General features: G+C 45.0%; 2 protein-coding genes across 5 annotated transcripts in view; one reads left to right on the top strand and one right to left on the bottom strand.

Moving 5' to 3' along the window:
- Window positions 1–16,839, top strand: part of DTX4 (deltex E3 ubiquitin ligase 4) — a 35,410-nt gene extending 18,571 nt beyond the window's left edge. For 2 of the 4 annotated variants that reach the window (XM_058526805.1, XM_058526809.1), the window contains exons 5-9: window positions 280–341; window positions 1,242–1,394; window positions 4,600–4,761; window positions 9,644–9,733; window positions 12,981–16,839. In XM_058526805.1, the coding sequence (XP_058382788.1) occupies window positions 280–341; window positions 1,242–1,394; window positions 4,600–4,761; window positions 9,644–9,733; window positions 12,981–13,214 (701 nt within the window). In that variant the 3' untranslated portion in view covers window positions 13,215–16,839. Of the gene's footprint in view, window positions 1–279; window positions 342–1,241; window positions 1,395–4,599; window positions 4,762–9,643; window positions 9,734–12,958 lie in introns of all 4 variants that reach the window. The other 2 variants (XM_058526807.1, XM_058526808.1) reach the window with 2 other exon arrangements.
- Window positions 16,840–17,056: 217 nt separating this feature from the next.
- MPEG1 (macrophage expressed 1) lies at window positions 17,057–21,390 on the bottom strand. Its single transcript, XM_058526804.1, has one exon. It carries the CDS (start codon window positions 21,135–21,137, stop codon window positions 18,984–18,986), a length of 2,154 nt encoding a protein of 717 aa, XP_058382787.1. The 5' UTR covers window positions 21,138–21,390; the 3' UTR covers window positions 17,057–18,983.
- Between the last annotated feature and the right edge of the window lie 3,810 nt (window positions 21,391–25,200).

Below are 25,200 nucleotides of genomic sequence, written 5' to 3'. Positions count from 1 at the left end.
CACAAAAGTGGGTTTGTTGAAAATAGGCAGGGGATGTGAGGGACGTGACTGCAAGAGGTAAAGGCAGGCATGAACACCTCCCACCTCCTCAAACCACCTCTCTCCTTCTTCTATGCCGTGCTCCCCTTCAAATTCTTACGTACAGTTTCAGAATGAATTCCTCTCCTTTCCTACTCTGAGCCTGGCTAATAACTCCCCTCTCTGGCATGCCCGGCTTGACAAGGCTGTTTGATCCCTTATCTCTGTCTTGGTGGCCTACTGATTATCCTGTCCTCACAGGTAAAACCCCGGAAGAAGTGCTAAAGAAGTATCTGCAGAAAGTCCGGCACCCACCAGATGAGGTGAGTGCAGGGGAGGCAGGGCAGGGCTCACCTTCTCCACCGCCCACTAGCATTTCCTCTGCCAGAGTTTCCGCAGGATGCGGGAGGAGCTGCTTCTAAGTGCTGACTGTACAGAGCTGGTCAGAGCAGACGCCCAGGCTCCAGGTTCGTGGTCCTGAGCTGCAGCTTAACCTCCTCCACCTCCCTGTTCAGCAAAGTGCCAATTGACTCTAAATTACGTTAGCATGACCACCTGAATTTAAGAAAAACCGTATGATAAGCTATGGAGACTGACTTTTAAAACGGGCTTGATGTAAAACAGTGGTTCCCAAACAGAGGCAATTTTGCACAACTTTGGTAGGAGTGGCGATGCTACAGGCATCTAGTTGGAAGAGGTCAGAGATGCTGCTAAACACTGTACAATGCCCGGGACAGACCTTGCAGCAAAGAATTATCCGGCCTCAAATGTCAATAGTGCCAAGGTTGAGAAATCCTGTTTTTAGATTTTTTAAATAGCCGCCTCTCCACTACACTCAAAATATAATTCCTTTACAAAAGTTCAGCTTAAATAAAGCTCATTGGTGAGTCTATCAGCAAGCGTTTGTTTCCTCCACAAGCCCTTGGAGGACACCAAGGGAGGCGGTGCATTGTCGCGGCTCTCAAGATTATCTTGTTGGCCAGCCCAAGTTCACATGTACTTCCACCAGGAATTATTTCAGGAATTTCTCTGTTGAGTAAAGCAAGACAAAACTATAGTTAGATTCCCAAAGGCACATATACCCTGGTTTGTGGGTTTTCTAGAAGAGAAGCAGTAACAGCTCACCTGACCTCTGAGATCTTGTGGGAACCACTGGAGATGCTCTGGCCTCCAGGCTGGGTGAGAGCTGACGAGGTCTCTGCTCTGTCCCCTCCCACCCCCAGGACTGCACCATCTGTATGGAGCGCCTCACAGCCCCATCGGGCTACAAGGGCCCGCAGCCGACAGTCAAGCCTGACCTGGTGGGAAAGCTGTCCAGATGCGGCCACATCTATCACATCTACTGCCTGGTTGCCATGTACAACAATGGCAACAAGGTTAGTGCCAGTCTATGGGGCTGCTGCCACCTCCCATGCTAGGTCCTAGAGCAGCAAGTGTGTGGGGGCCCCTATTGGGGTTGTGCCCAGGTGATTTGGGGAGTCTTAGAGGCACCCCAGGGCATCAGGGATGATGATCTTGGCTGTTCTCAGCAGGATCAGTAATCCACAAATTATAATGTTGGCAAAACCTGCCTTTATCTTCCCTGTGGGCTATGCTACCCAACTCCCCCCAATCCCCACACTGGGTGTGGTGGTCTGAGAGGTGGAGACTTCTGTCCCTGAGGGTTCTGAGGGGAATCACAATGGGCCCATGGTAAGTGTTCATTCATAGTGGCATAAATGGATTTCCCAGTCATCCTTCCTTCTCCAGAGCTAGTAATTTTCAGTTATAATTCATTTTCTTGGGACAGTTTCTTCTTACTTATTTATTTATTTTTCTGGGAAAGAGTCACACTGAGCTAACATCTGTTGCCAATCTTCCTTTTTCTTCCCCCACCCCGCCCTACCAAGCCCCAGTACATAGTTGTGTATAGTTGTTACACTTATTCTAGTTCTTCTGTGTGAGCTGCCACCACAGCATGGTTACTGACAGATGAGTGGTATGGTTCCATGCCTAGCAACTGAACCCCTGGCCGCTGAAGCAGAGTGTGCCAAACTTCAACCACGAGGCCATCAGGGCTGGCTCTGGACAATTTCAGAACACTCGTGATTGCCCACTCCTTCAAAGAATTAGAGACTATTGCCAAAGTATACCTGGTAGTCCCTTAGCATCCCACTGTTGGAGGAGGGAAGACTGTTTGTGATGCTCATCTTGTCCATTAATGACAGTGGAGTAGGATTCCCCCATTAGAGCTAGTTTCCAGGAATCTAGGAGGGTCCTTCGATGATAACTCTCTCCTCATACTGTCTGAGCTTTTTTTAAGTCATTGACTTTTCTTGTGTTCTTTTCTGTGCCTGGAATAACCTTCACTCTCCATCTCCATGAATTTGAATCCTACTCATTTCTCCAGGCCCAGCTTGGATTGCATCAGAGTCTGAGATTTCCCTGATATCCTCCAACCTCTTACTCACCCAAAAAAATGACTGCCTTTTGGGGACTGCTCTGTACCTTTCTTGCTGTGGGAAAGAGGAGAGGCAAACTTGAAGCGTGGCTTATTAGCCAAGTGACGTTGGGCAAGATTTTCAGCCACTTGGAGGTTTCATTTTCCGTCTGGAAAATGGAGATAAAACAATATCTACTTTAAAGAGTTTTATTACTATTATTATTCAAATTGATATCTCCTTTGTATTATGGCTATAATTTTTTCATTCATCTTTGTGTAGCCCTCTCGTTGAAATTCCCGAAGTGCTTGTAATCTTTGTCAGTGTTTCAGAGAGTGTATGCTCAATCGTTGATGGACGATGCATATCTGGATCCCCTGCTCACTTTCCTGAGACTAAGCTAAAAGATTTCTTTGGGACTTCGCATTTTAAGAGGTTATTTTGAGTTTAAAGGGGTTTCTTAGCACATTCATTACCTTTTTGATGACTATATTCATGAAGAATCTAGTACCTCCTTGCATTTATCTCGATGGTGCTTCAAAAATGTTTCTCAAGACACTATCCTTTATTCTCTTTTGTACTAACACATTGAAGCATGCATTTTTCATTTCTTGGCACAGAAGAGGGGAGAAAAGGGCCCGCAGAGAAACAGAGTGATTCACTCAAGGTCATGAAGAAAATTAAGGCCAGAGCAGAGAGTGGGACCTGGGTTTCTTGACCCCAAGCCTTGGGTTCCCATCCTTTTGTCACATGGAGTAACCTCTGCTGCTCTGAATACAAGCTATTCCTTTAAATGAGTAGAGTTTGAATTGAAATGTCTCTAAATATGTCCACAGAAGAGTCCTGCCTTCCCAAGGAGATGGATGTCCTGGAGAGCTTTGGTCCCAGCTGTGGGACAGTGCTTTTTATACACGTTGTTCTCTGCCCATGCATGCCTTCCTTCTCCTCATCTGCTTTTTCTTGCGAGCCTGGAATATGATTTACTGTCCAGGCTGTCATCCTGGCTCTCCTCCCACCCCTCCAGGGGGCCCTTCACCAGGTCCTGCTGCGAGACCACGACTCCTTACATCACTGCATCCAGAGTCCCCCTCTGCCCCCTAACAGAGCCACTGAGGTACAATGCAAAGCTTGTGAGGTTTACACAGATTTGCTGGGCTCCCAGCCCTAACTAGCAGCAAGTCCTTTAATTTTGCTGTGCCTCAGTTCCCCTCTTTGTAAAATGGGATAATTTTTAAGGCTAATATTCCTTCTCAGCTGATGTCAGAAGGTGAAATCTAAGCAAAACAAGAGATGTAAACTCTGTTGTAAGATTTACAATTCTATAACTAATGACATCATTCCATCCTTTAGTTATTTATGTAGACCTCACCCTCCATCCTTCTAAACCAATTCATAACTATTCTTTAAGGACCATTTTCTTAAAGCCATCTTCATTTGCTCCGGCACATGGTGCCCAATTTCTCTTCAATCGCAGTGGTTTCCAAACCTGTATGAGCATTAGTCTCCCCACAGAAATCATAAAAATACTAATAACGTTTAGATACGCCTCATGCTAAAGATTTCCTATGGATTATCTCATTGAATCCTCCCAACAACTCAGTGAGATAGATACTCCTGTTTTCCTTGTTCTATAAGGAATCTGAGACTTATTTGTCCAAGTCACACAGTGGGTAGATGGCAGAGCTGGGAATCAGATCCAGGAAGTTTGACTTCAGAGTTCATACTCTTAACCACTATGGCTCTGTAGCCTCCCAACTCTGATTCAGTGGGCCTGGTGTGGGTCCAGACGTCTTTAGTTTTCGCAAGCTCCCGAGGTGATTCTGATGTGCTGCTCTCTAGTGCTTGCTGTCGGTTCCACTCTTTTGGTGCTTAGCAGTTAAATAATGATTCCCTCTGTATGGTCCTTGCCCTCATGAGCTGGTCTCCTCAAGGACAGAGTCTCTCTTACCTGCCTCTTCGCACATGGAGCCTGGGGCTGTCTGTGGGGACTTGACCTCCTCTTACTTTGGAGAAAGCAGAAACGGCCTTGGTAACTGGGCAGGGGGGCCGTAAAGTCTAGTCCTCATTTCAGTGCATTTTGACTCCCTGACCCTAAGCTAGAGTGGGGAGGTCATTACCAAAACTGTTTCCCAGTCTGGTTGTTCTGGCCTTGTCTCCTCAGGATGGGAGTTTGCAGTGTCCAACATGCAAGACCATCTATGGGGTGAAGACAGGCACCCAGCCTCCGGGGAAGATGGAGTACCACCTCATCCCCCACTCCTTGCCTGGCCACCCAGACTGCAAAACCATCCGGATCATCTACAGTATCCCCCCTGGCATTCAGGTGAGCTCACCCTCAGCCATCGACATTTATTGTTTTAAGTTTAAATGTTTGCAGATAAGTGTTTGCCTTAGTCCATTCACGTTGCTGTAACAAAATACCACAGACTGGGTGGCTTTTAAACAACAGAAATTTAGATCTCACATCCTGGAGGCTAGTAAGTCCCAGGTGAAGGTGCTGGCAGATTCAGTGTCTGGCGAGAGCCTGCTTCCTGGTTCCTAGACTATCTTCTCGCTGTGTCCTCACATGGCAGAAGGGGTGAGGGAGCTCTCTGAGGTCTCTTTTTTAAGGGTACTAATCCCATTCATGATGGCTTCACCCTCATGACCTAATCACCTACCAAAAGCCCCACCTTCTAATACCATCATATTTGGGATTAGGTTTCAACATATTAATTTTGAGGGACACAAACTTTCACTCCATAGCATTCCACCCCTGGATCCCCAAAATCGATGTCCCTCTTGCATGCAAAATACATTCATTCCATTTCAACAATCCCAAAAGTCTTAACTTATTCCAGCATCAACTTTAAAGTCTAAGTCCAAAGTCTTATCTAAATATTAACTAAATCAGATATGGGTGAGACTCAAGGTACGATTCATCCTGAGGCAAATTCCCCTCCAACCGTGAACCTTTGAAATCAAACTAGTTACGTGGTAGAGCCTCACCGGACAGTGAATCTGCTGGCACCTTGATCTTGGACTTCCCAGCCTCTAGAACTGTGAGAAATGGATTTCTGTTTCTACCATAAAGCCAACCAGTTTATGGTATTTTCTTACAAACTGACTAAGATGATATTATACCATGAAAAGTCACCTTCCTACTCTTGTACCCATCTATGCGGTTTCACCCTCCCCCACTCTCCACCATTGTTCTTACTTTCTTAGTTCTCCTTCTAGGCTTCTTTGTGCATATGGAACCAAGAGGGCATCTACTCCTCCCATTTTTACACAAAGGATGACATATTATACATATTGTTCTGCACTCTGCATTTTGCAATTAACAGTATAGTCTATAGATCTTTCCATGTCAGTATAGAGAGAGCTTCCTCATTCTTTCTTAGCTCTGCAGAATAATCCATTGTATAAGTGCACCATGATTTATATTCAGCAGTCTCCATTTGATGGGCATATGGATTGTTTCCAATCTTTTGCTACAACAAATAATGCTGTAATGAATAACCTTGTATGTATGTGAGTATATCTGTAGAATATTTTCTAGAAGTAGAACTTCTTTGTCAAATGGTGTTTGCATTTGTAATTTGATAGATAGTCCTTGGCTCTGATTTTTGTGGGCACTTCTTTCCTCTTTTGAATCTATGAAAGAAATCCTAAGGAAGAAATTGAACAGTTTTCCTGACAGTGAATACAAATGTGCCCCTTCCTTCACACATTGAAGCTTTTTCTAAAGGGTCTGGGGTGCGTACTGGGTTCATTTATTTAGCAAATATTTATTGGTTCACCCTTCTTTCCTCCCTCTTCCTTGTCTTCTTCTATTTTCTCTTTTATTTAACAAACATTTGGGGGTGGATTAGGGGCCAGGTGTGTTCTAAGTGCTGGAGAAACAATCGTGAGCAAAACCTTGCTGTCCTTGAAGCCCCCATTCTAGTAGGATGAAGAAGACAATAAAGTAAACAAATGAAAAACAAGGTATTTCCAAATAGTCATAAGGGATGTGGAAGAAATAAAACAGGGAGATGTGATAGCCTGCAAAAGAATTGAATAAAAAGCACGATTCTTCTTTGAAGGACTAACCATCCAGTCAGGGAAAAATAAACATACATCACTAAGCTGTAGAGCAAAAAATGGTGTACACCATTGATAAAAGCTGTGGGAGGCACTGTGGACAAAGGCAACACAAGGCCTTCCAAGTCTGGCGGACCCGGGTTCCAATTCCTGGCTGCCTCTTTATTAGATGAGGACTTTGGACAGCCACTTGACCTTTCTGAGCTTGGTTTATTTATCTGTGTGGACAGAAACCTAATGAGCAGGGATTTTGTAAAGCTAGAGATAACGTTTGTATGTGCGTATTGTGGTACCGAGCACAGTACTAAGATGCTCAATACCTGGTCACCATCATCATTTGAGTATCCTGCTTATCAGAATAAGGAGGATGGCTTATGTCTGTCTGACTAGGAGGGTCAGAGGAGACTTTCTGGTGCAGGGCACTCACTAGTAGGGCCTTGAAGGACGTGATGAAATGGAGGAGATCGTTTTTAGTTGGAGGATGCAGGAAAATTGTAGAGGAGAGAAAGTGGGGGTGTTGAAAGCTCATAAGGAAGATTTTTAAAGGGTCTAAGACTTGTGAAAGTGGGGGAGGAGAGGAGTGAGCATGAAGGATTTAGAAGACTAGGCAGTGAAGAACAATTGTGGCCAGGTAGAGGAAGGTCTTGAACACTAGAGTGAGGGCTGTGGACTTTCCTTCTCAGGCTGTGGGGAGTCCCTGAAGGTTGTTGGGCTTGTGATTAGGATTATGGAAAGTCATGTGGTTGAGATTATGCTTTAGGAAGGTTCGTCTGGCGAAAGAGTGAGGGATGACCTGACAGACCAATTAGGAGACCACTGCGATAGTTCAGGCTCCAGTAATGGCACTTGAACAAGGGAGGGGACAGGGGCAAAAGAGAGCAAGATGTGGTTGGATGTGGAGGCAGGTGAGACTTCTGGAATGATTCTGAGGCAGCTAGTTGGGATGATGGGGACATGAATAAAAATTTGAAAGTCAGGAGAAACAGCCAATGGCTTTGGTGGGAAGTAGAACAGACTGAAGTGGGCAAAGGTCGGGATAGGGCCGCCATTTCGGAGGATGTTCTTTCTCCCAACCTCCAGGACTGACGAACAGAGAGCCTGAAGAGTATAGAGGTGCCTGCATGCTGCCTTTATAGCTGCCCCAGCTCCTCCAAGAAAACCCAGGCTTGTGTCAAGGCAAATGCATCTCTCTGCTGTCGTTACAGACATTATGTAGACCCACCCCTGAGAGTCAATAGCTAGACTCTCAGTGCCACGTCCATCTCTGGAGATTCCAGGGACCACCAGGGCTTTGGCTTCCATGAGGAGGCAAGATGTTTAAGCTCTACCTTCACTGAAGAGAATGATTTCTTGAGGGAGAAACTGAGCTGGGCGGAGTCGAGACTGCTCAGCTTAGTGACGTGCTGGGAGCACACAGCCTTGCTGGGTCAGTGCCAGGCAGGCATCTGAGTTGGCCACACAGCTGGCAGTCCTAGGCAGGAGAGGAGCAGGCAGAGCTGTGGTCGGAATTGGCCTTTCAGTCTGGCAGCCTGGCTTAGAAACAGCCATGGCCATGGGACTGTTGTGAATGTAGAGTGATTTCATATGAATGTGAAATTCAGAACCATCAAGTCTCGCATCTCCAAGAAGACATTGTTGCCTCTTTCAGCTCACAATCATCTTTTCCTTCTCTGAGACCCCAATGCACTTACCGTAGTGCTCAATCTGCCAAATCATAGATGATCTTGAAGCATGCTATTAAAAAAATTAATATCACAGAATTTTAAAATCATTTTGGAACCAGTGTCCATAATAAAAGAGAGTGAAAAATCTGTGTTTTGTTGTAGTTTTGTTATTTATTTATTCACTCACTCATTCATTTATTCAGCCAGGATATATTTACTGATCATCTCTGTGAGAGCTTGTGCCAGGAGCGGCATGGAATTATCAATATTATATTGGTTTCATCTAGAAGAGAATTTAAAAGAGAGTTCCACAGACCCTGAGGGGGTCAGTGGTGTTCAGAAATTTTAGACAAACATTTGTCTGTGTGTGAAATATGTGCATTGTTACTGGGAGAAAATCGCTCACTTTTCATGAAGTTCTCAAAGGGGTCTGTGGACCCATTCTGGACCCTGATCAGGAAGCCTGGTTTCTGGCTAAAATCTGCTTCAGTTTCTTTCTGAGACTGCTTTTTAATAGGGGTATTGGGCGATAACAGTTGAAATGTTATTAGAAGATTTTTAGTCGTGAATATCCCAATTCATATTACTAAACAAGAAAACAAACAAAAACCCGTTAGGACAAAAAAGAAAACCCACAAGAATTATTCAGAAAATTCTGATTGCATGGCTCCTAGCTCAGAGGTACCTTTGTTATTCTGAGTAGTTTAGAGGTAAAAAGTCCGGAGTATGCCCCAGAAGGCTAGGCTTAAGTTTTGGCAAAACCCTTAACATTATGAAAGTCATGTAACCTCTCAGGACTGCAAGTTTTCCTAGTTTATTAAACAAAAGAGGCAGAATAGATGCTGATGATGATGATGATAAACATTTACTGAGCTCTTACTGTGTACCAGGTTCCACGCTCACTTAACATTCATAACAGTCCCACAAGGTGAGAATTCACATCCTCCCTATTTAACTTGGGGAACCAATGCCCCACGACGGGCTCCAGCTAACATAGCTGGGAGGCGGCAGCTCTGGTCCAAAGCTAGGAGTTAGAACTCTGAAGGGTGTGTTAAATGCCTACTCCCACTGCTGTTTGGGTCTGTTCTCTGTCTAGACTCTACGGCCATTATTATTGTCATCATTATTTGAATTAGTCATGGCCTGCACTTCCTTCATTAGAATTTTTTTTTTTTTTTTTTGGCAGGGGAAGATTTGCCTTAAGCTAACATCTGTTGCCAATCTTCATCCTTTTTCCTCCCCTGCCAAAGCCCCAGTACATAGTTGGGCATACTTGTAAGTTCTTCTGGTTCTTCTATGTGAGCCGCTGCCACAGCATGGCTACTGACAGACGAGTGGTGTGGTTCTATGCTCAGGATCCAAACCCGGACTGCCAAAGTGGAGCACACCAAACTTTAACTGCTAGGCCATCAGGGCTGGCTCTCATTAGAAATATTTTGAAAAAATGTCCTTCACTTTCTTTCTTTCTGCTTTCAGGGGCCAGAACACCCAAATCCTGGGAAGAGTTTCAGTGCCCGTGGCTTCCCACGACACTGTTACCTTCCGGACAGCGAGAAAGGGAGAAAAGTAAGAGTTGCGGGGGCGGTGTGGGGTGGGGGGTGGTGGGGGCTGGGTGGTTCACGGTAGAGCCAGGGAATTTACTTCTCTGTTAGGGCTCCAAGTTGTGCTTCCCACAGTGCACAAGCTAAAGAGAACTAGTTCTCTTTTAACTCTAGATGCACAGGGTAACAAGGTCATATTTGAGTCAACTGTAGGTAAGGGTGGATGTGATTAGGACTTTTTTTGCAGGGTGGCAGAGGCAGAGCCTTTGGCTTTTTCCTGTCCTGGATATTACTGGCAATAATTCACCTATTTTAGGATCCTTTCTCTAAAGGTTTGCTGCTTAACAGCTGGTCCTGGGAACCGCACCAGTGGCAACACCTAGAAGCTTGATAGAAACACAGAATCTCAGAACCTACTTCATTTTCACAAGATCCTGGGTGATCTGACAGCGCATTAAAGCTTGAGAAGCATTGCTCTGGGGCAGGGATCTTAATTTGTGGGAGATTATTTTCTTTTCATGTACTTTAGTATTCTTTGACTTTTCCCAAAGGGGCAGAGGGAAAAATCAGTGGGTTTCTGGATTCCTAGTGATTCATGGTCAGGCATAGCGGTTTAATGAATTCTAAAAAATAGAATAAAAATTTTATGTTCCTTTTTCTGCGGATAAGGCCAGAAAGTCCTTGGGTTTTCAAAACCTTCTCTTATCTCAAAAGGGATAAGAACCATTGATCTAAGCGAGTGTTGTACCCTTTCTTGTGGGGATGCTGGAGAAAATGTTGGATGAGGTGTGTTTCCACTGGCTTTCTCTGGGTTGTGCTGTGTAACAAACAACCTCTAAGTCTCAGCAGCTTACTTCAAAAACTGTTTATTTCTCATGTACTTGGCATCTCAGTGGCTGTGGCTTGGTTGCTGCTGTAGGGCAGCTCAGTCTGCCCCATGTGGCTTCTGGTTACAGAATCCAGGTCAAAGGAGCAGCCCTTCTGTGGTTCATGCCCTTCCCATGGAAGCGGGCAGAGGACCAAGAGAGAATTCAAGGGTAATTGTGCAATCCCACGAGAGCTGCTCCTGGAAACTTGTTGCTTCCATTCACATTTCACAGACCCCAGCAAGTCATGGGCAAGTGAGACAAGGAATGGAGTCATGAACTGCCCACAGGGAGGCCCTTCAGGTCTCACAACAAAGGGTGTGGATATGTTCTCCTGTTACAGGGGAGGAAGCAGGTAGTTCAGAACAATGAGAAAATCAACCCCATCATGAAGATGTGCCCAGTGCAGTGTCCTCACATTAAGAGTCAGGACCAGTCCTGATACCTCTTTGCCCTTAACAGCCACATTTCTGTGCCTGAGCCCTAGATCTCCAGTTCCACTTGCTGGCTAAACGTCTCTGCTATAAAGTCCTGCTGCTAAAACTTGAATCCTCTTGCCAAGAGCTGCTCCTCTTCCAGGCCTCCCTCTTTGTGTTAATGACATACCCAGAATCCCTGGGACCCAGATTGGACACATTAACCATCTTGGACTCTTGCTCTGATCCACTACATCCATTCAGCCCATTTTTCCCTGTGCTGCCCTCCAAACCACTCGGCTCCTTTTCTAATCCTGCCACTGCCAACCTCCTTAATGCTTTCATCTTTTATCTGCCACCAGATTAGTTATCTCAAAGCACGGTTTCTAGCATTAATCTCCTCTGTTTAAAATAAAGTAAAAAAAAAAATTGTTTTGATGGTTTTCCCTTCCTTCTTTACAAAGTACAATTTTCTCAGCTTGACTCACAAGACCTACTCCAGTGTGGGTGTCAACCTTCCCCTCCCCCTAATTCCTCATCCTTATCCTTCATGTCTGCTGTTCCGGGACCCTAACTTTGGGCCCTGTTGCTGAGCGAGGTAATAAGAGCATGTGCCTTGGAGCCAGACCAGCCTGGGTTTGAGCCCTAGTTCCACCATTTACCAGATGTGGGGACTGATATAAAGTTTAACATCCTCAAGTCTCAGTTTCCTATAAAATAGCTGTGATAATTTCTATCTGTGTGGAGGATGTGAGAATTAACTGAGAGTAGTATTTGTAAAATGCCCAACGTGGTGGCAGCTATTGTAATTATACATGCCTTGGCTCATATTTATTCACTATGTCTACACATCCTTCTCTATTACTATACCTTAAATCCTCTCCTCCCTCTGAGACTCAGCTCAGAAGCAGCCACCTCTAATGAAACCTATACTGATTCCCATCTGAGAGTCAACAAAGTAATGATTCAGACCATGGACTGTAAAGTCAGGCAGTCCTGAAGTCAAGGCCCCCTTCTGCCACTTACTAGCTGAATGACCAAGACAAGTCTTTTATCTCTGAGCCTGTTTCCTTGTCTGCAGAAAGAGGGTAATGAGAATACCCATCTTATCTAATTGTTGTAACCATTACATGACCCAGTGCTTTGCGCCTGGTTAGTAAACACTCAGGAAATGGTAGCTCATAGTTTTAAAGTCTGCTTTTATGATTACTACTACTATTATGCCATGTTTACAGTAGTTCAGTTCTGAATCTAATACATTTTTATTGGGTGCCTTCTTCATGCTGGGCAGGGTGTTAGTCATTTGTCTTGTTCAACAAAGATTTTCTTTTTTTAATTTAGCTGAATTAGAACATTCTGCAAGCCCTAAAACCTCTCTGGGCTTCACCTATAAAGTAGAGACAACAATAGTGCCTGCCAGACCTGCCCCAAAGTGTGGTTGTGGGGACCAGATGAACAACTAAATATGAAATAGCCTGGAAGAAGTCAAGGCACTTCCACAATGTCACTGGAGAAATAGTCTACAACTTTAGCTGTGGGTAAATTAATACCACATTCAGGTGGGGATGGTAGAGGAGAACTTCAGAAGATCTCAGATCATAAGTGCCTTGAATTCCTAGATCCTATCTTTTAAAACGCAGCTATGATGTTGGTAGCTAACAGTTGTTGAGTAGTATGTGCCAGGCACAGCCCCCTAAAATGCTCACAACCTTTGGAGGCAGATTGTACCATTGCCACTTTATAAGTAAGGACATTAAAGCTCAGAGAGGTGATATAACTTGTCCAAGGTCACATAGTTAGTTGGTGACAGAGCAAAGACTTAACCTACAGGTCCCTAACTCCACACTCAAATCTCTTTCTAGTCACTGTGCTGCTTAGGGCATCATGATGCAGGAAGAGCAGGACCCTTAGGAGACTTTCTATCATCCAAGGGATAGTCTTTGACCAACACTAACTATCTGCCTTCAGTCTTCTACCTTTACTGTCTTAGGTTCTGAAGCTGCTGCTTGTGGCCTGGGATCGCCGCCTCATCTTTGCCATTGGTACCTCCAGCACCACGGGCGAGTCAGATACCGTCATCTGGAATGAAGTCCACCACAAGACAGAGTTTGGCTCTAATCTCACTGGCCATGGCTACCCAGATGCTAATTACCTGGATAATGTGCTGGCTGAACTGGCTGCCCAGGGCATTTCTGAGGACAGCACTGCCCAGGAGAAGGACTGAGCTGGAGGGGCTTTGGTGGGGAGGGCCATGGGGACCACAGGGCAGGAAGTGGGAAGAGTCAAGGTAGAAGTTGGTGCCCTGCCCTCCCGACTCCCTCATCTCCCCTCCTGTCCTGTCTCCATCCCCTATCCCTCCCAACCACAGGGGGGAGCCAGATTGAACAAGGTGATGTCATTCATAAATCTCATCCATCACAAAGGGGACATGGGATTATGGCCATCCTTGGTCTATTCCCATGGAGTTTTCGGTGCTGGGTAGGCAAGAACCCCCCTCACCCCCTTAAGTGGGGACATGGTCAGCACACTTAGGGTGTGGACAGTGCATGGGCACTCCATACCCTGGCCTTGTGAAGCCTGAGGTTCAGTGCCTCAGCTGGCTTCTTGCTGCTTCCACTCTGCTTTGAGAGCGGAGTTTCTGCTTTTCTCTCCTCCGCTGGAGGTGAGGAGCTCTCACTGTGCAAGGTTGAGGGGCAAAGGGGTGAATTGCTAAACTGCTGTGACATCAGAAATCTATGCCTAGTTGTACAGCGAGGAAGCACTTCTTGCCAAGAGGGTCAGGGAGGCAAAGGCTTCTGGGAGCACTCTTAGCTCTCATGATAGTCCTTGGGTTCCCCGGGCCCTCCCTCCTCCTCACACCTTTGATCGTCCAAAGAGGCATCTGGTTCTCTTGTGTGGATGGATGGACTCTGGGATTCCTCTCTGGGGCAGCATCTCATGATGTTTCCAGCCCTTTTCTGATCAGACCAGAGCCTGCATCCCACTTAGCATCTGAACTGTCCTCAGGGAGAGGAGCCCATAGCCTTCTTCCCAACTCATCCCAGACCAACTCAAAGACTCCATGAGTTTCATCAAGTCACTGTGAGTAGAGCTCACGCTGGGCTCTGTGCCATCTGTGTATGTGCATATATATGTGTGTGTGTGTGCGGTGTGTGTGCACACCACTGGGCCATGTTGGTAGAGAGTCCCATCATGTTCCCACACTGTTTTGCAAGATGTCAAACCCCAGTTATGATGGGGATCAAACAGCCAGGCTGTGGTCCTTTGACTTCCCTCATCATTTGCCAACCTACCCCATAGTATACTTGGACCCAGATGGAGACAGAACTGTGCTTTGGGAGATGTGTAAGATGATACCTGGACTGATCCCTTTTTATATCTCTTTCGAGATTAGATCTGAGCCAATCTCCATCCAGTCTTGTTTCTATGAGGGCTTCAATCTGTCTCCATACAAATTTGCTAATCAGAGCCCAGAGATGGTGCTGGGCCCTTCAACTCCCTCATCTATTACAGATTGACCTAGAGCATGGAGAGAGCTTCTTTAGCTCATTCCTAATAGGGTTAGGACCACGTTATGATCCAGTCCAACCCGCATCTGGGTTGTGTTCTAAGATAGACCCTGTCTATCCCCTCCCCTACATTCCTCTTGCCTTTGGCTCCCATTAAGGAATGAATTGGGAGTCAGGGAGGAGAGAAGGCAGATTAAGAAGGGAAACCCAATTCCCCCTTTGAAAGTGGGTTCTTTGAACTGTGTGTTTGGGGGAAATTCCTCTGGATACTTACTAATTTGAATTTATATACCTCATGTTTTGGGGGTTTGACGTATATATATGCATATATATTTCATAATATTTGGAAGGTTTTTGATGCTAGAAAAATTGAAACAAAAGAACCTTCAAAAATGGTACTTAAGTTAGAACTGGAAGCCAAGCTTTCCTGAGAGCCAGCTCTGGAGCTGCTTGCTGTTAGGCCTGTAGCCACTTTGATGTTAGTGTGGCCAGTGGATTCACCTGTGTGTCACCTAATTTTTCTGGACACGCCGGTGCTAAGCCTTTCCTCATTTCTCAAATGGCTACAGAAATGTTAATCGGCTCCAGCAGAGGGAGCTCTGATAGGAGGAATTGTTCCTGCCATTTTAGTTCCAGTCTCTCTCATCAGTTAGCAGCCATTTTATCTTACCAGCCGACCATGAGATTGGTCCTGAGTTCACTGCACCATGGGGCAGTTTCCTGCCACAGTTAGGAAGGAAACATCTGAACTCAATGAAGAGACATCCCTGCAGGGTTTAATGTCATGCCCCATGCCCTTTGCCAGGCTACCATGTACCCGAGATCATCAGAGAGCCTCATTGTAGGCCTAGTAGCATCTCTACCTTCAGTGCCGTGGTCAAGTATCTGCTAGGATTCTCACCCACAGGGATGAGGAAATAGACTTAGGGTCAGTGGGTGGAAACACACAGCTGTGCAGTAGGAGGTAAGGAAGGAAAGAAGACATGCTTTGACAACTGGCAGTGGGCAGTGGGGAGAGACTGATTTCCCTGAATCAGGCAGAAGAAGGTATTGGTGGGGAAGTGGACGGCCAAGAGCAGAAGAAAGAGATACACAGTGTATAAGGCAGGCAGCACGACAGGGGCAATACCGCTTTGAGAGTAAGTCTTCATACCTTCAAGCCTTTTCCTCTAGGATGTTGACTATGTCTGTGCCTCTTCCTCTCTGAGGATGCTCTTCTTGTGGGACTTTCTGGGCAGAAGGGATGTTGAATTCCCTTTCTAACACTGTGCCGTACAAGGCAGGGCGCCTTCCTCTGCCCTTTCTCTTGTGCCAACCTGGAAAGGCACAGTCTTGGGTTCAGCAAGAACCCTGTCAGCAGAGGCCCTGTGCATTCACCACTTTGACACAGGACGTTTTCCCACCAGAAGCCCTGCTGTGTTCCCTGGCCCATACAGGGAATTCCATGCCTTTCCTTTCATCGTCTTAGCACCAGCAGCCTAGTTTCTCCCTTCCTGAGTCTCCAGGGATGACAAATGTGATTGGAGACAAACCCTGTCAGATGCTCATCCTTTAAACATAAATGTGTATATGTGATTGTGTGTGCCTTTGTGTTTTCATCCCCCTCCCTCCACCTTTTGTAAAACTTGGACTTCTCTGCGGTTTTCTACTTGGTCAAAAGTACTCGTCCTGGTATTGCACCATCATGCACATGAGAGGATGGGGGAAAGCCCCGTGGCGTACAAGAAAGGGGCTTGTCCCCTTTCCTTGTCTGTGGGTACTAGCATTTGAGTGGGGGATTTCGGGGAGAGGGCAGGTGAATGTCCTGTTGTTTGTAACTGGTGTGTTTTGAAGTCTGTGGTGTTGCTCTGTGGGAGGACATTGCCACCTGGTGCTCATGAGATGTATGTACAGAACAATAAATGGTAAATGAACAATCACAAATTGCTGTTTAACCTTCTGCTTTCTGTACATCAGGGCACCTATCTGTGAGGCATTTGGGGTACCTCCCTAAGTCTATAAGGAGCCACAAACGCTTGCCTTGGATGGAAGGGAAGGTCCCTTTTCTCTATTTTTTTTTTCCACATCTTTTCCACCCACACATTTGACGAAGGGACCAGGCTTGACTTCTTGTTCCTCTAAAGCCACAGACCACACGGCAGGGGAAATAAACAAGTGAACCTTTGGGGGAAAGACTCTCTTAAAAACTGCCAATATTAGCTTCTTAAAGTTCCCTTCACCTGACCACAATACAGTGTATGTGTCAATAGTTTACAGGCTGTTGTTTTTCAAATAAATGTTTAGTATTAATCATCCTGATACTAACAAGAACACAAAAATAAAATGCAATTGCAAAGCTGCCTTTGTCACCCAAATGTGTGTCTATTTCTGATAGTCCGGAGTGGTTTTCTTGGAAGCTAGGATTCATCTTTCCACAGACCCCAGCCTGCGCTCACCAGTCAGGAAAACAGAGCCCATGAACCACCACCCTCCCATCAGGGTTCTAACTTTGTAAAATGACTTGAATGTAAACTGCAAACTCCCACATTCTGATTTCCTATGGAAGCACAATCAGACAGAGTGTTCCTTAAATACATATTTTAATGCATATTTATGTGCAATTTTGTTATTAGAAATACAAGTTTGTGAAGAGCTTTTTATTTCAACGGTTAGTGCATTAAAAATCTAGAAACCTATAGACTATACTTCATCTCTCTGACTCAGTAATCTTCAAAGAATTCATGGGAAAGTTAGTATTTGCAGAAAAGTGGTTAGCTTGGCTGAAACTTACCCACAAAACACCCAGAGGTTTAGGAGAACATTTTAATGCTTAAGAGGCAGGGTCAAGTGAAGAGGTTGTAGAAATCGGTGTCGCTGGCTGAGTAGCCAGGAGAACAGACCTCAAATTCTGTGATTCACTTCTCTTCTCTGTATCATAGTGGGAGATGAATGAGTATCCTCCCATCTTCCCACAGGCTGAGGTGCTTCAAGCTCCTCAGGAGAAGGACCTATTGTAAACCTAAACTCTTGATTGTGAATGTTAACTAGGAGAGGACAAATTATCCTTCACAGACGATAACTCACTAATGACGTGTGATTTGGTGAAGAAATGTTGTGGAGGAACATTAACAGATTCACCCCGGTAATTACAATTAGGTGAGATTAGCATTAAAATCGGGCAAAGCCCCAAATGCCAGGTCACAATTATGCATCCTGCTAGGTGCCCCGGGGAAGTCAGCCTGGAACTGAAAATAAATGTGTCACAAATGTTGTTGATGTCTTTTTTGTTTCATTTAAAAACATGGATCTGATCACATCAACCTCCTTTCTGCTGGAAGAAATAACGGTAGGGTACGTAATTGGTGCTTTTTACTCTGTTTTGGTTTAAGGGAGGAAGTAATACTTAGGTGTGGGCTTACTTTGACTTTTTACATTTTTCCTTGTCTCCCACCCCCAGAAAAATGCAGACTTCCTGTTGGAATGTGGTGTGTGTGTGTGTGTATGTGTGTGTGTGTTTGGGGGGATGTGTGCATGTGATGGGAAGACGGGAAGGCTAACGGCCACTCATGGAAGAGGAAGGGGTTATACTTTGGGAACATAGACCAGGAAACTGAAATGCTTGTTCTATCCAAATCTGTGGCTTCTTTCTTTGCCCCAATTATGATGAGGAAGAAACCAGGTAGTTGGTTGTGGGTAAGAATTCCAATTTCCCCTGAGCACCAGAATCTTTTCCAGTTTTTACCCTTTCTTCACTCACTCCTTGTCTCTAAACCATTCTCTCCCCCTTGACCTCCTAATGGAAGTTTATAAGTTAAAATATTTTCTGAAAACTTTATGACACTAGTCTGCAGTCCAAGAGTGGCCTGGTCTAAGTAAGTCTTGACTGTTGGCAAGTTGGAATAAATGGGCTGGGTACAGGCAACATCTTTCTGTTCAGATGATGTTGAGATGACACAGTCCATCAGTATCAGCCCTCAAAGGTGAAAAGCAGTGGCCAAGCAGGACTTCCAGGGTCTTCTGGGGGTCTTGTCAGCCTCCAGGAGCATGAATTTCAGACAGCTTTTTTAAAAAAACAAAATAGTGGGAGGGTAACACTTATAGACAGAAATTCTTGCAGCTCATGAATTGGAAACCCAGCTGACCTCAGATTAAATGCATAGCGTCCAAGTCCAATGTCAGCATTCACTCTCCTCTCTTTTTACAAGGATGCATTCAGGTGAAGATAATTAATGACACACTTAGAGAAAAGACAACCCTTTCTCGCTTTAGTCTCCAGAATGACTTTTGCTTAAAAAGTCACAACTGCTCCCCAACCCCAACCCCAAACTTGTTCATGTAGCTCTATTAATTTCCTGGCCCAGAGACCCAAGGATGTCACAAAATTATACCTGCTTTTTGTTGCACTTGCCACTTCAATAGTTAGGACGGCAGAAGTGGAGAGAGAAGGAATGAAATTCATGCTTGAAGCTCTGGCTGGAGATGAGAAACAGTTTCTTGGGAGAGATTTAGGCTGGGCTCTGCTCGTGGTCTTGGTCAGGGGTATCGCTAGTTTCTGTAGCACCGGGAGCCAAACTCTGCCTCTCACCTTCTAATGCCTGGTATTCCCTCTTCTTATACTTGCGGTTGCCGTAGATGGCCAGGGCAATGACAGCTGCCAGGACAGCAGTGACACCCACTGTGACCCCAGCTGCTGCTCCTCCTGACAGGCCACTACCGTCCTCATGGATGACCTTCATGGCCTTGCGCAGCTCTAATGGCTCTCCCAGCCTCCACTGGTGGGTCTGGGAATCTTTAATCCAGGAACTTGCGGTCTCAGTATTAGTCACTATGACAGTGTTGGTGGCAGCCTGGCTCATGAGGGGTGGCCGGGTGTAAGGTGGGAGCCTGGCAGGGGGCAGAGACCCTCCCGTAAAAAGCCCGGACTTGACACAGTAGGACACTTGGCACCCATCGCTGATGACGGCTAGGTGTTGGCTGAAGCCCCCAGGACACTTTTTTAGAGAAGGTGCCCCTACATCTCTGGATGTGGCAGAATCCACCAAGGGGTTCCCGGCTGCACAGCTAAAGAACCCACCAAAGGGGACTGAAAACCTATATCCCAACTCAAAGTCCTGAGAGGCACACACCTTGAGGTTTTCAAAAAGGCTCAATGGAATATAGCCAGCTGGGCATGACTGTGCATTTGTCAAAGGGTTTATGCTCTTACCGCTGAAGAGGCCCCCGAAAAGTAGTCCTGAGTTTTCTGGTACTTGGCCAGTGGCTGCACACCAAAAAGCCCTAAATTTGGCCTTTGCCACCCGGAACACATCTTCACACACCGTCTTGCAGAAGATGACAAGGGTGCACTTCCGTTGACACTCCAGGTGGTTGTAACCCTCCTCATGGATCTGGGATAGCAGGCGGACTGGGGAGTAGCCAGAAGGGCAGGAAAAATCGCCAGTGAGTGGATTCTTCTGCTCCAAGTTTTGGCAGAGTTGGACAACATCATTTCCTGAGAACTGGGTGCATTCCTGATAAACTCCGCCAAAGGAGAAATTGGTCATTTTCCCCTCACAAGAGCCATCATCAGTGTTGGCCTGAAAGTTGAAGTTGGGTGAATTGAAATCTGTGCATCCAGGGTAGGTGTTGAACGTGTAATAGCGTTTCACAGCTGCTTCCACCGTCTTAGACAACTTCTTCACCAAGGGCCCTGGCAAGTCAGGCAGCGTGTTGGGGTTGATGAAGAAATACAGAGGCAGGCCAGTGCGGTCTACAGCCACCAGGTGGTTGGTAATGCCCTGTTGCCAAACCTGGAGGGTGATGCCTGGGTAAAAAGGAATCCCTCCAATGCTTTGCACCCTGGAGTTCGTTCGGTTTGAGACGTAGCTCTTGCTGAAGGCATTCTTTGAGGTGTAGTTCTCCTCAAATTTGAAGTTCACAATGTCTAGGAAGGCAGCACCAGCAGATGCAGTCATTGCACTCTGGCCACTCTCGCTATCCTGCAGGAAGGAGGCTCTGATGTGGTCCTCCTGAATGAGAGCAGCCCCAGCATCCACACTGGTGATGACATGGGTGCCATAATTGAGAACCAGGAGTTCTGCCAAGTAGGTGGCCATCCGTGTCTGGTTGTTTTCCAGACGGTCAGAGATGTCCATGAGCTCCTTCTTAAACCCCCTGCTTAGTTCTGAAGCTGGGTTGATTTTGACTGTGTAGACCAGGTTTCTTACCTGAACCCGGGTAGTGACAGCTTGGTCCTTCACTTGAAGGGTCTTCATCCTCTGGAACTCAGAGGAGAACTTGCCATTGACTTTGGAAAAAAGGGAGAGTTCCAGGTTGATGGAGTAGGAGGTGCTACTCTGGTAATTCACCCAGGAATCCAGGATTTCTGAGTTCATCTCCAGGTTGCTCTCTTTCTGGGCAATGGTGAAGATTTCATCAGGGATGATGTACTGCCCATCCTCTGTGGTCCTGCAGTTGGTGTAAGTCAAGTTCATCACCAGTCCCATGTCCACATTCCGCAAATTATCCCAGCCCCCTCCAGGTAAGACTTCCAGAACAGGTAGTTTTAAGGCATCCTTGCATTTTTGAAATCCAGCCTCATCTGTCTTTCCCAAAGGCTGGTCCGTTTTAGCCCATGCTGCCACTGCCCAGAAGAGGATGGCACCCCTGATGCTGTTCATGGCTCAGACAGCCCCAGCCCTACGCCACCCCTAAGCAGCAGGCCAGCGAGCTTGGTGCAAACTGAACCAAAAGGAAAGAAAGCAGTTGCTGAAACAAAAAAAATCTCTTAAAACCACCAGTTCCTCTTTAGGCTAACCTAATTGCAAAATGGGGAAATGAGAGTTGATTAGAATACTAAGGTCCATTAGCACTTTGAAAAACTTACGTTGTGCTAGATTTGCAAATACAGCTATATCTTCAACAGTTAACTGCCCGGACAATCCTCCACCTTCCCCTAGCCCCAGGCTAGTTACTCAGCAGCAGTAGTGGACACTCGGAAAAAGTGTAAGCACATGCCTCACTGCTTCCTCCCCAGGAGCTTTTCCGGCTTTGAAAGAAAGTTTTGGTTTTGCTTTTTTGTTCACTCTGTTGATGTTTCAAATTTTCCCTGACTGCTCTCTCTTGGGACTCCAGTACCAGTTTCCTTTTACTGTAAATGCAGAGGTGAATGGCCATATCACCCTTGCTGAGGCACCCTGTCTCTGCTGTACCTCGGCTAGCTATAGCCCAAGGCCAAGGCCTGGGTTTCCCGTTCACCTGAGGGTGAAAGACGTTCACACAGAAGAAAGGAGTGAAAATCTTGGACACAAGTCCTGTGGCGTTTTATTGTTATAAGCCCTGATAGTCCTTGCTTTGGAGATGGTGTTATCTAGGGCAGAGCTGAAGGGGTCTAAAGAGGATTCCATTTGCTATATGCTGGGAACCTCAGTCTGCATTGCCCTCGGTATTCAGAGTGAAGACAAGGGACCCCCACACTGTCATTTCCTTTCAGATAAAAATGTTTAAGCAAAGAGAAAAATCCACACTATAATCTAGATGTTGATTTATCAAAAGCAGACAGTAGCCAAAATATATGTGTATGTGTATACACATTTACACATCTTGTGTGTGTGTGTGTGTGTGTGTGTGTGTAGTTGGCAATAAGTTGGTACCTGCTATTATACCTTTAATTTTTCATTCCATTATTTAGTGTATGTAATCAGTATAAATGCATAAAAAAGAATGTGGCTCTTCATTACTCTATTTAAAAAAAGCAACAATTCATTTGCTATATCATTGGGAGAACATACGTTCATGTGTTTCCTTTAATGTGCTAATGCTAGGTCTATTGGACCCCGTAATTTAGAACAGTGCTTCCAGGCCCGTTGGTCTAGTACCAGAATTAATTGAAGCCCAGCTCTGTCAATTCTTTGGGACATCCAGGGTGCATCTTTGTCCATTTATTGGTAACCAGGGAATCCAGAGGAGTTAATGAAGCTCCCAATTGTACCTTCATGGCTCCCAAAGTCATCCCATGAGCCAGATGCAGTGCTGAGACTGAGAGAAGTCATGTTTCATTTCACAAGTATCACAAATTATCACCTGTATGTATCCTGGAAAGAAAGTTTCAAGAATAGAATTACCTTGGATGGTCACAGATGCAGCTGACAAGCGTTTTCAGAAATAAAGGGGCCAGTTGCCTAGCTTCGCAGGCTGAGCTTCACTAGTTATTATTAAAACCTCAACAGTGCTCTATAAACCCAGAAATATCACATTCTGTATCTGTCCCTGCCTCAGTTATCCTGCTTCAGGGAATTCACTTACATTCAAGAGAGATTAATTTATGAACGAGTATTCAGTTTATACTCGGCTAGAGAAGCAAGCCTTTGCACAGGATGTCCTGGTTAATTTATAAATCAGTTAGTTATAAATTTATAGCCCAGTAGAGTGATCCTAGAATTAGAAAAATTAGAGTTGAACGCCCTTGAGTACTTCGAATATGTCTGTTGAAATATCCACAGACATCTCTTCAATGTGTTTCAGGGCTAGTTCATCAGAAATCAGAAAACTCGCTCACACTGTTTTGGAGACATGCTGACAATGTCTTACTCTTCGTTTTCCTTTTAATAGGTCCTGTTGAGACCTCACTCTTTTCCAATGAGAGTACAAGCAAGAGGAATGTAGATAATTCTGTATTCAGGTGTTCCCATATCTTGAAACACCCAGTCATTGTCATTTCTTTGGAGAGCCTTACTCTTCATTTTTACCAGAGCAAAAAATTTAAAATAACTAAAAGACCCAACAAGAGTGAAATTATATCGCATCCATAGACAAAATATTTTACAGCCATCATAATTATATTTTCAAACAATTTTAATAAGAAATTCCTCTACCATATTGTTACATGAAAAAATCGTGATAGATATTCAGCATGACCTCCACTACATACAAATATTTATAACTAGAGGGATAAACACCAACTCATTGACAGTAATTATATCTGGTCGGTAGGTTTTATGAATTATTTAAAACTTTTCCTCTTATTTTCTGTATTTTTTGAGTTTTCAGCAATGAGAATGTCTTTACTCATTTGACAACTTTTTATTGAGAAGCTGCTAAGTGCCAAACTCAGGGATGGGTACTGGGTAATCATCCCATTAGTATTCAGGAAAATAAATAGCAATTAAACATCAAAAAAACAAAAGAAATAAGTTATGTCTGGAATTTCCATTTACCTGAAATGATCCAAAGCCTATGACTCTGCAAGTACTGCATTCAAGGAAGTCCCTTTTCAGTTCATGGGGAAACAAGGAAAGGAGAAGTGCAAATGGTGGGAATTTTGGCTCAACTTGAATTTGCATGCCGCCAGGCTGGTCACAATGGTCAGGTGTAAGGAAGCTGCCTGCAAGAGTTTGACCAGAGCATTTCACTCACTCCTTTCTCGCTTTACTCTGCCCACCAGCAATTTCCTCTACTTTTTCTTGTACTAAAATGCATATGCAGTCGCATAAACTCTCCAGATGGCCGCACTCAAGGGCCTGTGTCTAAAAATTGAACTTATTCTTCAAAAGAAAAAAGCAACTTTTCTGCAAAAGATATGCATCTGTGTTGCAGAAGAGTGATTTCACTTCCTCTAAAAAGAGGCAAAAGGGAAGTCTCATGTCTGCTTTCTTTCTCAATTTGAGCACGTGCAAACTTCTGACACCATTTTGTGCAGGGCCAAACCATGATTCATGTCTTTGGTTCAGTTCTGTGTGGGCTTGGAGCCAGTCCTAGTGTTTCTCACTTCTGCATTTCACCTGCGGTCTGAAATGGGCAGGAAAGTCTGGCTGCATTTGCAGGCACCACTCCCTTTCTTATTTTTAGCAGGAATTTAGCAGGAATTTTAGCAGGAATTTGTCAGGACACTGACAAATAGTCGCTAAATGGATCAGAGAACTATGATTTTTATGGACTCTGGAATAAATTTAGTTCTGGAAAATCTAGGAGGTATCAGTTGACAAAGTGACAATATTTTCTTTTCTGAACAGTTGATTCCTAACCTGATGTTTTGAGAGTTGCTTTGTCAGCTCCTTCTTCTTAGAGACTCTTCTTCCCATCAGGATTATTTGTATCCTGACCACAAAAATAAGAACATAGTGGTTTCTTGATTCCTTTTCATCTTGTGGGTAAAAACAGAAGACCCATGTGAAATTCTGCATATTCCTATTAAAAACTAGGCCAGAAGTTGGCAGCCTCAGCCATTTTATGTCTTTTCTCTGTTAACACTTTTCCCTCCCAATTTTTCTAATTCTTTTTATCTTCATTAGCTATTCTCTTTCTGCTCTTTTTTCCCTTTGCAATTTCCATATCTAGGTTTGGAGGACACAAGTCTGTGATTTAAGGTGATACTTCCACTGCACTAAAGAAGGAGAAAATCTTGGTCTGGCAAAGACTTAGTCTTGAGGCTGCCACTGCCTTTTTCCTTGTCAAGTGGCAACACCATCCGTTGCCACTGAGCTCTGAGGCTACCTCAGTACCATCCTCAGCACAGTTCTCCAGGACATTCTAATGGAAATCTGTTTCATCTACCCATTAAATAAATACTTAAAACAATGTTATTTGTCAGGCACCCATTGTAAGTGCCATTTTAGAGCACCCAATGTCAAATTTAATGCTCTTTTAAGAGTCGAGGAGACTGAGTGAGCCCTCGGAGTTACCCATCCTTTTTCATTTACTCTCCAAGCTAAGCTCCATAGAGCCTGAGCAGCTAGGACCAACCCA

This window comes from Diceros bicornis, chromosome 31 (genome assembly GCF_020826845.1).
Source record: "Diceros bicornis minor isolate mBicDic1 chromosome 31, mDicBic1.mat.cur, whole genome shotgun sequence".
NCBI classification, from domain to species: Eukaryota; Metazoa; Chordata; class Mammalia; order Perissodactyla; family Rhinocerotidae; genus Diceros; species Diceros bicornis.
This window is presented reverse-complemented; position numbering and strand designations above follow the sequence as displayed.